Here is an 11,735-nt window from a genome sequence, read left to right as displayed (position 1 = left end):
AACATCACATAAACCCCCCACCACTCCCACTACAGAAATACAATGAGCATAACATACAACAATACAAACAACCAAATAAAAGACTTCCTTTATCCTGTATCTGGCCTCCTTATTTACTTCTTATAAGCTGCTTCCTTTATGAATAATTATTAAGATTTTTCTAATTATAACTTAAATATCTACAAAGTCTCCTGCAGACATTAATCGGAACAAGTCCAGGTATGTATTTTAGGGCACTGTTATGTGAAGTATTTTCTGCATTTCCCCCAGGCTTTTTGAAACTCTTGTCTAGTGTGATCTCTAATTCCCTCTGTTAACTAGCCAGTTCAACAGTTTGTCTTGCCATTCCTTTTTTGTTGGCACAGTTTCTTTTTTTCCAGTTTTTAGCAATTAGGATCCTTGCCGCTCCTGTGGCACAGAGGAATACTTTCCGATCTTCTCTTGCTATACCTGTGTCCGTTATCCCTAGTAGAAAAGCTTTTGTATTTTTCATAAAGTTATACTTAAACATTTTTTTTAAGACAAAAAAAATTCCTTCCAGTAGCACCTTAAAGACCAACTAAGTTAGTTCTTGGTATGAGCTTTCGTGTGCATGCACACTTCTTCAGATACACATTTTTTTAAAGCTCGTTATACACTGTGTTCCAGAAGCTTTTGATTTTTTCACAGGCAGTCTCCCTCATTGAGCAGGTTGACAGATTTGATTTAAATCACAATTGAAATAAGGGAGCTGGGCATGTTTAGCCTGGAGAAGATGAGGTTAAGGGGTGATATGATAGCCATGTTCAAATATATAAAAGGATGTCACATAGAGGAGGGAGAAAGGTTGTTTTCTGCTGCTCCAGAGAAGCGGACACGGAGCAATGGATCCAAACTACAAGAAAGAAGATTCCACCTAAACATTAGGAAGAACTTCCTGACAGTAAGAGCTGTTCGACAGTGAAATTTGCTGCCAAGGAGTGTGGTGGAGTCTCCTTCTTTGGAGGTCTTTAAGCAGAGGCTTGACAACCATATGTCAGGAGTGCTCTGATGGTGTTTCCTGCTTGGCAGGGGGTTGGACTCGATGGCCCTTGTGGTCTCTTCCAACTCTATGATTCTATGATTCTATGAAATCACTAGTCAGTAAGACTTGATTTAATTTTTTTTTTCCCAGAAAGACTCGTTCTTGCTAGTATAATCTTAATTTTACAACCAGATGGAGGTTTCATTTTTGGGATAATAAATTTTCAGAGTAGTTTTTACTGTTAAGTCAAAAATGACTGATTTGGGTTTGCATTAGATGACCCCCGGGGCGCCATTCCAACCCTACAATTCTATGGTTCAAGTGTAAAAGCACGTCTATATTTTGGGATAAGAAGTTTGTGCAGATATGGGGCCAGAGAATCAAAATGGAGAGGTGGGAAATGAACATACCAAGGGCAGAATTTCCTTATAGTGGCCAGGTTGTTCTGATGCTCGATATATTTTAGATATTGACCAATAAGACTGTTTGCTTTAGTAGGGCACATTTATGGATCAATGATCTCAGATAGTAAAATTCATGTTAGATTGCTGTTTTGGTGTTGTTTTTAAAAGTCTGGAACGGATTGATCCATTTTGCAGTACTTTCTATGGGAAAGCGCGCCTTGGTTTTGGAACGCTTTGGTTTTGGAACGGACTTACGGAACGGATTAAGTTTGAAAACCAAGGTAGCACTGTATATCCGTTTCTATAATCCCTAAAAGAAAAGCTTCAGGTGTGATAGCAGTTTTATCACTGCACCCCTAGGAGGACAGAGTGAAAATGGCAGATCTGGCCTTGAGATCTGGTAGCCCTATGCTAAGATGTCTTCTCAAATGGCCACCAGGAAGTGGGTCACATCTGAACACAGATCCGAACACAGAGCCCGTCACCGGGTCTCGTTTTTAGCTGTGATGTGTCCAAAAAGGTTGCAGAGGAAACTTTGGCAACAGGACGTCTGGAAGGCACCAATGCCCATATCCATGTTCAGATTCGGGCAGCTCGGCGAACACTTCTTGGTGATTCTCTTTCTGACAGTCAAGAAGCCTTTGAAATGGAAAGGGGAAGAGAAGGGGAAAGCGTTATTCTACTGGCCCCACCTGGGTTGCAAGGAGAAAACAGTTTACAGGTTAATGTGAGGAATAAAAATGTGTTGCTTTTTTCCCAGGGACCAAAAGGAAAAGGTTGCTTGCTTGCCTTTTCAAAAGGTCAAATGGTTGCTCCAGTTAGACAACCGCAAACTTGCTTAAAACTTTAGAAGTTTTAAAACTTGTGGTTAGAACGCCTGAAAAACTGGGCAGCTTACAACTTATCTGTATGTGTCAGCAGATGTAGAACCCGCTCACAACGTGGCTTTATCGCTTGAGTCAATGTGTAAAACGCCTGAAAGCATGAACAATGACCGCTCCCCACATTAAATGGGGGCGGCCTTTGTGTGGTTGTGCGCAGCCCCCTGGACCCTATGCGGCTCCATTAGCACAGGCTTGGTTTCGCCTTCCCCAGGTGGGATACCTGGAGGTCAGATTATCCAGGATCACTGTCTACGTCGTTATTCACTTACTACTTCGGCACCATAAACGCCTAAAAAGTTTTACTGCTTAGCCCACAGGAAAACATCTACAGTAGTGCCTCGCAAGACTAAAAGAATCCGTTCCGCGAGTCTCTTCGTCTTGCGGTTTTTTTGACTTGCGAAGCAAGCCCATTAGCGGCTTAGCGGATTAGCGCTATTAGCAACTTAGTGGGTTTAGCGAATCAGCTGATAAGCGGCTTAGCGGCTTAGCGGATCAGCTGATAAGCAGCTTAGCGGATCAGCTGTTAAGCGGCTTAGCGGATCAGCTGTTAAGCGGCTTAGCGGATCAGCTGATAAGCAGCTTAGCGATCAGCTAAGCTGCTTATCAGCGGCTTAGCGGATCAGCTGTTAAGCGGCTTAGCGGATCAGCTGATAAGCGGCTTAGCGATCAGCTGTTAAGCAGCTTAGCGGATCAGCTGTTAAGCGGCTTAGCGGATCAGCTGATAAGTGACTTAGCGGCTTGAGAAAAGGGGGGGGAACCTGCAGGAACTCGCAAGCCCATAGGAAATTCGTTTTGCGAAGCACCTCCAAAACGGAAAACCCTTTCGTCTAGCGGGTTTTCTGTCTTACGAGGCATTCATCTTGCGGGGCACCACTGTATTACTTTTTTTCAACTATAGATTTATTATACAGTGGTACCTCGGGTTACATACACTTCAGGTTACATATGCTTCAGGTTACACACTCCGCTAACCCAGAAATAGTGCTTCAGGTTAAGTACTTTGCTTCAGGATGAGAACCGAAATTGTGCTCCGGCTGCGCAGCAGCAGCAGGAGGCCCCATTAGCTAAAGTGGTGCTTCAGGTTAAAAACAGTTTCAGGTTAAGTACGGACCTCCGGAACGAATTAAGTACTTAACCCGAGGTACCACTGTACTTCTATGGACTTTCAAAGATTGACAGACATGTGTTCATTTGATTTCAAACATATTAGAAAATTTACAAGTGTACACATTTTGTTTTTGTTGTACCAAATTATGTCTATTATGCAATAAGAATTGCAGTGCGATCTAGTATACTGGCCATTGTGTTGCTTGTGTTGTTTTGTTTTGTTAGTTGCCCAATCCTGCCTGGGGAGGTGTTGCCAAGGTGATCAGGCCAGGTAGGGGGAGGGACTACCTGCCCACACAATAGGGGGAGGATCTTACCTGGGAATCGTCAGTTGGCTGCAGAGCTTCTCCCACCCTGCCCTCCCTCAGTTAAGACTTCTTTTGCAGGTTAACCTTTTCTCCACAGGTACGCGGGCGCTGCTACGTCAAGGTCGCTGTGGAAGGGCCGGAAAGGAATTCTCCTGCTTTGGCAGGTTTGCCTTTCCCATAGCAAAACGTCACAACTTTGGCGGTATCAGGCCTTGGGCGGAATCCTTTAGCCTATCTTCCCTAAATGAGGGTGGGCATCACCCCCTAAATGGGGGTGACCATGCCCCCCTTCTCTTTGCGGCAGCGATTCCCCGTTAAAGGGGTTGTTTGAGGGGAGGCGTTGGCCGTACGCCTAGAGGTTGTCATTGCTCTCCCCTGCGACGGCGGCGTAACGGGGGCGGCTCTCTCTGCTTGAACATATGTTCTCCAGAGCCAACCCATTCCCCCCCCCACACACACACACTGAATAACCCTGATGTTCCCCAGATCCCCGGTGGGCGACTGGGAAGGATAATGCCTGAGCCAAGGTCTACCCACATCTGAAACATAATAAAGTTGTGGCCAGTTTTAATCCCATAGCACGTTGTCTTGAGTCGTTATTCCACACGGGGGCCACCCAGGGTTTGGGAAACTCCGCCTGTCCACGCAAAAATAATCATGAGTGGTGGTCGTGAAATTCAGAGGAATGGGAGATGACAACAAAGGCATGGATTTTAGTATTTTAATTACCGTATTTTTCGCTCTATAAGACGCACCAGACCATAAGACGCACCTAGTTTCTGGAGGAGGAAAACAAGGAAAAAAATATTCCGAATCCCAGAAGCCAGAACAGCAAGAGGGAGAGCTGCGCAGCTGTTCTGGCTTCAGGGATAGCCGCACAAAGCCTCTTCATGGCAGCGGGATGAAGGCTCCCCCTGCCCTGAAGAGGCTTCGTGCGGCTAAGCCAGAAGCTAGAACAGAGAGAGGGAGCGCTGCGCAGCGAACCTTCATGCTGTTCTGGCTTCTGGGATAGCTGCGCAGCCTGCATTCGCTCCATAAGACGCACACACATTGCCCCTTACTTTTTAGGAGGGGGAAAGTGTTTCTTATAGAGCGAAAAATACGGTAGGTGGTGGTGATAGGCTGTAAACCCTGCACGTCCCCAGCCAATGGGGAGCAGAGAAGGGAACCTTGTATTCGAGGGGTGGTGATATAAGCTTGTGTTTTGCTGGATTTGGATGTGCCTGATTTCGGGCCCCTGTTCTTGCAAGAATGCTGTTGCAATCAATAAATTCTTTGCCGCTTCACCAATTTTGTTCAGACTGCATTTCGAAGGGTCCGGGGACCCTGAGACTTGTGACCTGCATTTAATATCTCACAGTTAACTAAAGTGGCTTAGCACCGGTTGCCCGAAACCGCAGGAGGGGAGAGTAGCTCTTGCACCCAGATTCCCATTAGGGCATCTGGTTAGTCCCTGTAAGAGGATGCCGCACTAGATGGCCCCTGATCCAGCAGGTTCTTCTCATGTTTTTATGTGCTAGATAAAAACAGGCCTTCCTGTTTGCCAGTAGTGGATGCGGGAAAATCAGCAATCTCCTGGGCTGGGCAATTAAAAGCTTTCCATTGGTGGTGGTTGGTGGGACAGTAGCAAACAGAAAAGGAGGGTTCTTCCACAGCCCTGTTACCCTGAGCTGGAATTTGGCAAAGATTGACAGTTTCTGCAAAAAGGGCTAGATTTCAGGGCAGGAGACCAGAATCTCAGCTGCCGGGTGGGTCCCAAATGCCACCCCTCCTGAGAATTGTTTGTTTGTTTAGACAAAGTAAATAAATAAATAAGAATAAAAATGTGCACCTCACCACCAAGACCATTCCATTGTAGCTATCCAACCTCCCACAATTTTAACACCTCTTGCGATGGTTTGACCCCTTTCCGTTTTAACAGTACAAAATCTACAAACACTTTCCATATTTCCTCAAAATCATTTCTCCTGCATATTCCCCGCCTTTCCTTAATGGCACGAGTTAATGTATCATTAATAGCTCTACCCCACACCTCTTTATACCATTCTTCCATTTTATATTCTGCTTGCCCCTTCCACTTCCTGGCTTATAATACTTCGTGCAGCTGTCAATAAATTTGTGAGCGAGTCCTTCATAGCCTGCGAAACATCCACCCCATCGTAAATTGATAATAATGCTACCTCTGGACTTTCAGTCAGCTTTAACTCAGAGATTTCTGTTACCTCCTTAAAAACCTTTTGCGGGGGAAAACATTGTACATATTTACACGCCCACCACATGTGAAGATAATTCCCTGTTTCTTGGCATCGATCCTGGAACATTCTGCCCGAAAAGCACATGACCAAATGTTGCTTTGTTGAATCCTGACAAGACAGAAGTACTGTTTTGGGGGGACAAGAGGAAGGCAGGTTTGGGGGACTCCCTGGTACTAAAGGGGTAACTGTGCCCCTGAAGGACCAAATGCACAGCCTGGGAGTCATTTTGGACTCACAGCTATCCATGGAGGCACAGGTCAATTCTGTGTCCAGGGCAGCTGTTTATCAGCTCTATCTGGTACGCAGGATGAGACCCTCCCTGCCCGTGGACTGTCTCACCAGAGTGGTGCATGTTCTGGTTATCTCCTGCTTGGACTACTGCAATGCGCTCTACGTGGGGCTACCTTTGAAGGTGACCCGGAAACTGCAATTAATCCAGAATGCGGCAGCTAGACTGGTGACTGGGAGCGGCTGCCAGGACCACATAACACTGGTCTTGAAAGACCTACACTGGTTCCCAGTACGTTTCCGAGCAAAATTCAAAGTGTTGGTGCTGAACTTTAAAGCCCTAAATGGCCTCGGCCCAGTATACCTGAAGGAGCATCTCCACCCCCATCGTTCAGCCCAGACACTGAGGTCCAGCTCTGAGGGCCTTCTGGCGGTTCCCTCCCTGCGAGAAGCCAAGTGACAGGGAACCAGGCAGAGGGGCTTTTTGGTGGTGGCGCCTGCCCTGTGGAACGCCCTCCCACCAGATGCCAAAGAGAAAAACAACTACCAGACTTTTAGAAGACATCTGAAGGCAGCTCTGTTTAGGGAAGCTTTTAATGTTGAATAGACTATTGTATTTTAATATTCTGTTGGAAGCCGCCCAGAGTGGCTGGGGAAACCCAGCCAGATGGGCGGGGTATAAATAATATATTATTGTTGTTGTTATTGTTGTTGTTGCTTTCGCTGCAACATTTAGAGCTTAAAAAATGGGTTAATTGTCCTGCTGAACTGGAAACCTGCTTTCAACTTACCAATCCTGAAAGAGGCGACTGTGGTCACGCAGTGCTTGTCATTCTCCGAGCACTTGACGGCCTTCAGGCAAGACCAGTTGCTGGACGATGGTTCGCATGTGAAGCACATCAGCGGGTGAACTGGGGAAAGACAATGCAAGGAGTTATTGAATTAAAGCAAAAGCATGTGATGATACATTGGGAGAAAGATGTGGGACATAATACAGTGGTACTTCCGGTTGCGAACGGGATCTGTTCCAGAGGTCCAACCGTATCCCAAAGTTTTCTCAACCAGAGGACCACTTCTGTGCATGCGTGAGCGGCAAAACACTTCCGGGTTTCAGAAGCCTTGATTAAATTCTATCACTTACTGGATCCAGGGATTAGGGGGTCTGGCACCCAGCTTAACACCACAAACTCATAACAGTGCTTAATGGGATGAGGCTCCCAGTTCAAGGACAAAGGGGTCATTTGTTCCTTTTCTCGGAGACTGTACCACGAGTCCTTGTTGCACAAAATCCTATTTGAGGCAGAGACTTGAAGAAGAGTCGTTGAATTGTAGGGCTGGAGGGGCCTCCAAAGGTCATCCAATCCCCTGCAATATAGGTTCGCTGACAGATAGCCTGACAGATCACACACACACACACACACACACACACACACACACACTTAATACAGTATCAAGAGACTTATTGTAGTGATCTGGGTTTTACAACATCTTTGCGAGGAATGCTAGCAAATTCCTGCCGTCCGCGATAACACAGGCAGGTGAGCTGGAAACAATTATCCCCATCCGTGCCTGAGGCTGGTCTGCGTTTCCTGAAAAACAGCTCAATTCCACCGTTCTTGGAATCAAGAGGGACTAGTAGCTTGTGCTGTCAAAGCTGGGGAGGCTTACCTTCGTTTATGCAGAGGAGGAGGAGCACGCAGAGAGGGACAAGGAAGCAGATCTTCATCTTCAAGGGATCTCCTTTGCCTTGAACTGGATCCTCTAGGGCTGATCATAAACTTTTGAGGTGTGCCGGGGCGATGGGCTGAGCAGGGGATGGGCTGAGCATCTGTACTCCTTCCCAGCTGGAAGGGAACGTCTGTGAACAATGGAATGTGGGAGGGTGACTCACAGGTGCCGTGCCTTCGGGAACAGCCCATCGCCAGGGGCAAGTGTTGCTTCCAGAAATCATTTGTTGCCTTGGCTCAGTAGACCTGAAGGAGCGTCTCCACCCCCATCGTTCTGCCTGGACACTGAGGTCCAGCTCCGAGGGCTTTCTGGCAGTTCCCTCCCTGAGAGAAGCCCAGTTACAAGGAACCAGGCAGAGGGCCTTCTCGGTGGTGGCACCTGCCCTGTGGAATGCCCTCCCATCAGATGTCAAAGAGAAGAACAACTACCAGACTTTTAGAAGACATCTGAAGGTAGTCCTGTTTAGGGAAGCTTTTAATGTTTGACCTTTTATTGTGTTTTTAGTAGCCTGTTGGAAGCTGCCCAGAGTGGCTGGAGAAACCCAGCCAGATGGGCAGGGTATAAATAAAATAATAATAATAATAATAATAATAATAATAATAATAATAATAATAATAATATTGGGCGGCTTCCAACAAAACACTAAAATACAATAACCTATTAAACATTAAAAGCTTCCCTAAACAGGGCTGCCTTCAGATATCTTCTAAAAGCTTGGTAGTTATTTTTCTCTTTGACATCTGGTGGGAGGGCGTTCCACTGGGCGGGTGCCACTACCGAGAAGGCCCTCTGCCTGGTTCCCTGTAACTTGGCTTCTTGCAGCGAGGGATTATTATTATTATTATTATTATTATTATTATTATTATTATTCAATAGACATTTAGACGCAATGCAAAGATCTTATTTTATTCTAGGTCTACACATGCTTCGTGAGCACTGCTATAGAAAAAGGAAGCTTCTATCATTCTTTGGAATTGTACCTGAAGGAGCATCTCCACCCCCATCATTCTGCCCGGACACTGAGGTCCAGCGCTGAGGGTCTTCTGGCGGTTCCCTCCCTGCGAGAAGCAAAGTTACAGGGAATCAGGCAGAGGGCCTTCTCAGTGGTGGTGCCCACCCTGTGGAAAGCCCTCCTACCAGATGTCAAAGAAATAAACAACTATCCAACTTTTAGAAGACATCTGAAGGCCGCCCTGTTTAGGGAAGTTTTTAATGCCTGATGTTTTATTGTGCTTTTAATTCTGTTGGTAGCCTCCCAGAGTTGTTGGGGAAACCCAGCCAGATGGGTGGGGTATAAATAATAATAATATAGTAATAGTAGTAGTAGTAGTATTTATGTCCCACTCTTCCTCGGTAAGGGCTTAGGCCCCTCGTATTTACAGGACCGCCTCTCCTGGTATGCCCCGCAGAGGAACGTAAGGTCCATGAATAACCATAGTTTAGAGGTCCCGGGCCCTAAGGAAGTCCACCAGGGCCAGGGCCTTTTCAGTGATGGCTCCAACCTGGTGGAATGCTCTGTCCCATGAGACTAGGGCCCTGCAGGATTTAACCTCCTTCCGTTGGGCCTGTAAGACAGAGCTATTCCACCTGGCTTTCAATATGAATTCAGCCTGATCTTTTATTCCCCTTCCTTCCCTCCCCCTCCCCTTTTTATGAAGATTACCCGCTCTGGGATCCCACAGCTAATTCTTCCCTGGTCTCCTCGCTGGCCCAAATAAGACTAACTTAGCCAGCTAGCCCTGGTGATCATCTAATGTTTATTGGATGGATTTTTCCCCCTAAATTGATCATTGAATCCTGAATTTATTGTTATTCACGTTTTATACTGTATTTTATGCTGTTTTTTGTTGCATCAATTAAGTGTTTTAAATTTGTTGTTAGCTGCCCTGAGCCTGGTTTTCTGAACTGGGAAGGGCAGGGTATAAATAAAAATTTATTATTATTATTATTATTATTATTATTATTATTATTAGGCGTCGAAGTGTTGGAGATGGCTTCCACAGCATTTGGTATAATTCCATAGAATTGTAGAGTTGGAAGGGGTCCCATGTGTCATCTAGTCCAGCCCTCTGCAATGCAGGAGTCACGGCTAAAGCATCCTTGTTGTGCTACAAACACGGTGACTCGGGACTGTCACCTTCCCGTGATGAAGGACTGAGGATTGCAGAGGTCGTTTTGTGGTATTATGGCAGAGGACAAAACTTTTGAATAAATGTGTTTTTAATTAAATATAGAAGTGTCAGCTCCCACAGCTCTAAGCAAGTGTCTTGATTCATTATAGTTCAAGGCTGCTTTTAAATCTCTTTTTTGAAATGTACTTTAATTGCTTTGATTTACGCCATGGAACCCCCATGTAATTATAAAACACACATGCTTTGGGTATGTTTCATGATTGACTCAGTGAATATGCTATACTTATTCACTGGCAAGTGTGACATCTGATTAAAAAAGCAAATTTTCATTTCGGTTTTTTCTTGTTGTTGTTGTTGTTTTGTTGTACCTGCCTGTCGTTATTTAAACTCCAGAAAGATAAAAAATAAAATAAAATAAATTGTCCAGTAGCACCTTTTTGTTATTGTTTAGTCGTTTAGTCCTGTCCGCCTCTTCGTGACCCCATGGACCAGAGCACGCCAGGCACTCCTGTCTTCCACTGCCTCCCGCAGTTTGGTCAAATTCATGTTGGTAGCTTCGAGAACACTGTCCCACCATCTCGTCCTCTGTCGTCCCCTTCTCCTTGTGCCCTCCATCTTTCCCAGCATCAGGGTCTTTTCCAGGGAGTCTTCTCTTCTCATGAGGTGGCCAGAGTCTTGGAGCCTCAGCTTCACGATCTGTCCTTCCAGTGAGCACTCAGGGCTGATTTCTTTAAGAATGGAGAGGTTTGATCTTCTTGCATTCCGTGGGACTCTCAAGAGTCTCCTCCAGCACCACAGACCAACTAAAAAAAGCTTATACGAAAGCTTATACCAGAACAAACTTAGTTGGTCAATAAGGTGCTACTGGACAATTTTTTACTTTTATTATTTTTATGTTGACTGCGTCGGACCAACACAGCTACCTACCTGAAAATAAAAAGGAAAGGAACCCCCAGGTGGCAAACGAGTGATAAAACATTTCATCGTAGCTGTGACTCGGAGCCTCTATGGAACCTCAATGTTTAGAATCAGTGTATCTCTGAATGTCGCTTGCCGGAGGTGGCGAACGGGCAGAGAACCCTCTTGCCATGATTCCCCGCTTGATGCTGTTGGGCAGCAGAGCCTGGGCAGCTGGATCTTTGGCCTGATCCTGCGCAGTTCTTCTTATGACTCCTGAGATGACCCAAAACCACAGGGCTTTGCATAACTGCACCCCGCTGGAAAGGTCAGCAGGTGTATCGTGATGCTGCAGAGACCTTGCACACCTCTGAGGTGCCGCTACTGGAAAAACCACTCCTGCAACTTCCACAGGGCAGGGCAGGCACCTCAAGCCAGACATTGCTCTTCAGACAACCACATTATCCCAGGACTAGAAGTCGAAGTCGGTGGTGTGATCATGGTGGGTGAATAAAGCAACCACTCAGGGTATTTTGAAATTTTCAAATGTCCGACTCCCCTCTGGAAAGAAAAGAATCGGAGGCTTCAGATTTGAATCTGCTTTAATATTTGAACTTTTGCACATCGGCTGTAATTTTTATTTTACCTTTTGGTAAGAAGCTTTTGGGGACGTGGGTGGCGCTGTGGGTTAAACCACAGAGCCTAGGGCTTGCCGATCAGGTCGGTGGTTTGAATCCCCGCGACGGGGTGAGCTCCCGTTGCTCAGTCCCTGCTCCTGCCAACCTAGCA

General features: G+C 46.0%; 1 protein-coding gene across 1 annotated transcript; it reads right to left on the bottom strand.

The window, feature by feature from the left end:
• Window positions 1-609: 609 nt before the first annotated feature.
• LOC114600201 (lymphocyte antigen 6E-like) lies at window positions 610-8,138 on the bottom strand. Its single transcript, XM_028736045.2, has 3 exons — window positions 7,858-8,138; window positions 6,981-7,100; window positions 610-2,046 (listed from the first exon to the last, which is right to left on the bottom strand). Exons 1-3 carry the CDS (start codon window positions 7,913-7,915, stop codon window positions 1,889-1,891), a joined length of 336 nt encoding a protein of 111 aa, XP_028591878.2. The 5' UTR covers window positions 7,916-8,138; the 3' UTR covers window positions 610-1,888.
• Between the last annotated feature and the right edge of the window lie 3,597 nt (window positions 8,139-11,735).

Source organism: Podarcis muralis, chromosome 8 (genome assembly GCF_964188315.1).
Source record: "Podarcis muralis chromosome 8, rPodMur119.hap1.1, whole genome shotgun sequence".
NCBI lineage: Eukaryota > Metazoa > Chordata > Lepidosauria > Squamata > Lacertidae > Podarcis > Podarcis muralis.
The sequence above is the reverse complement of the archived record's forward strand: the minus strand, read 5'-3'. Positions and strand labels throughout refer to the sequence as shown.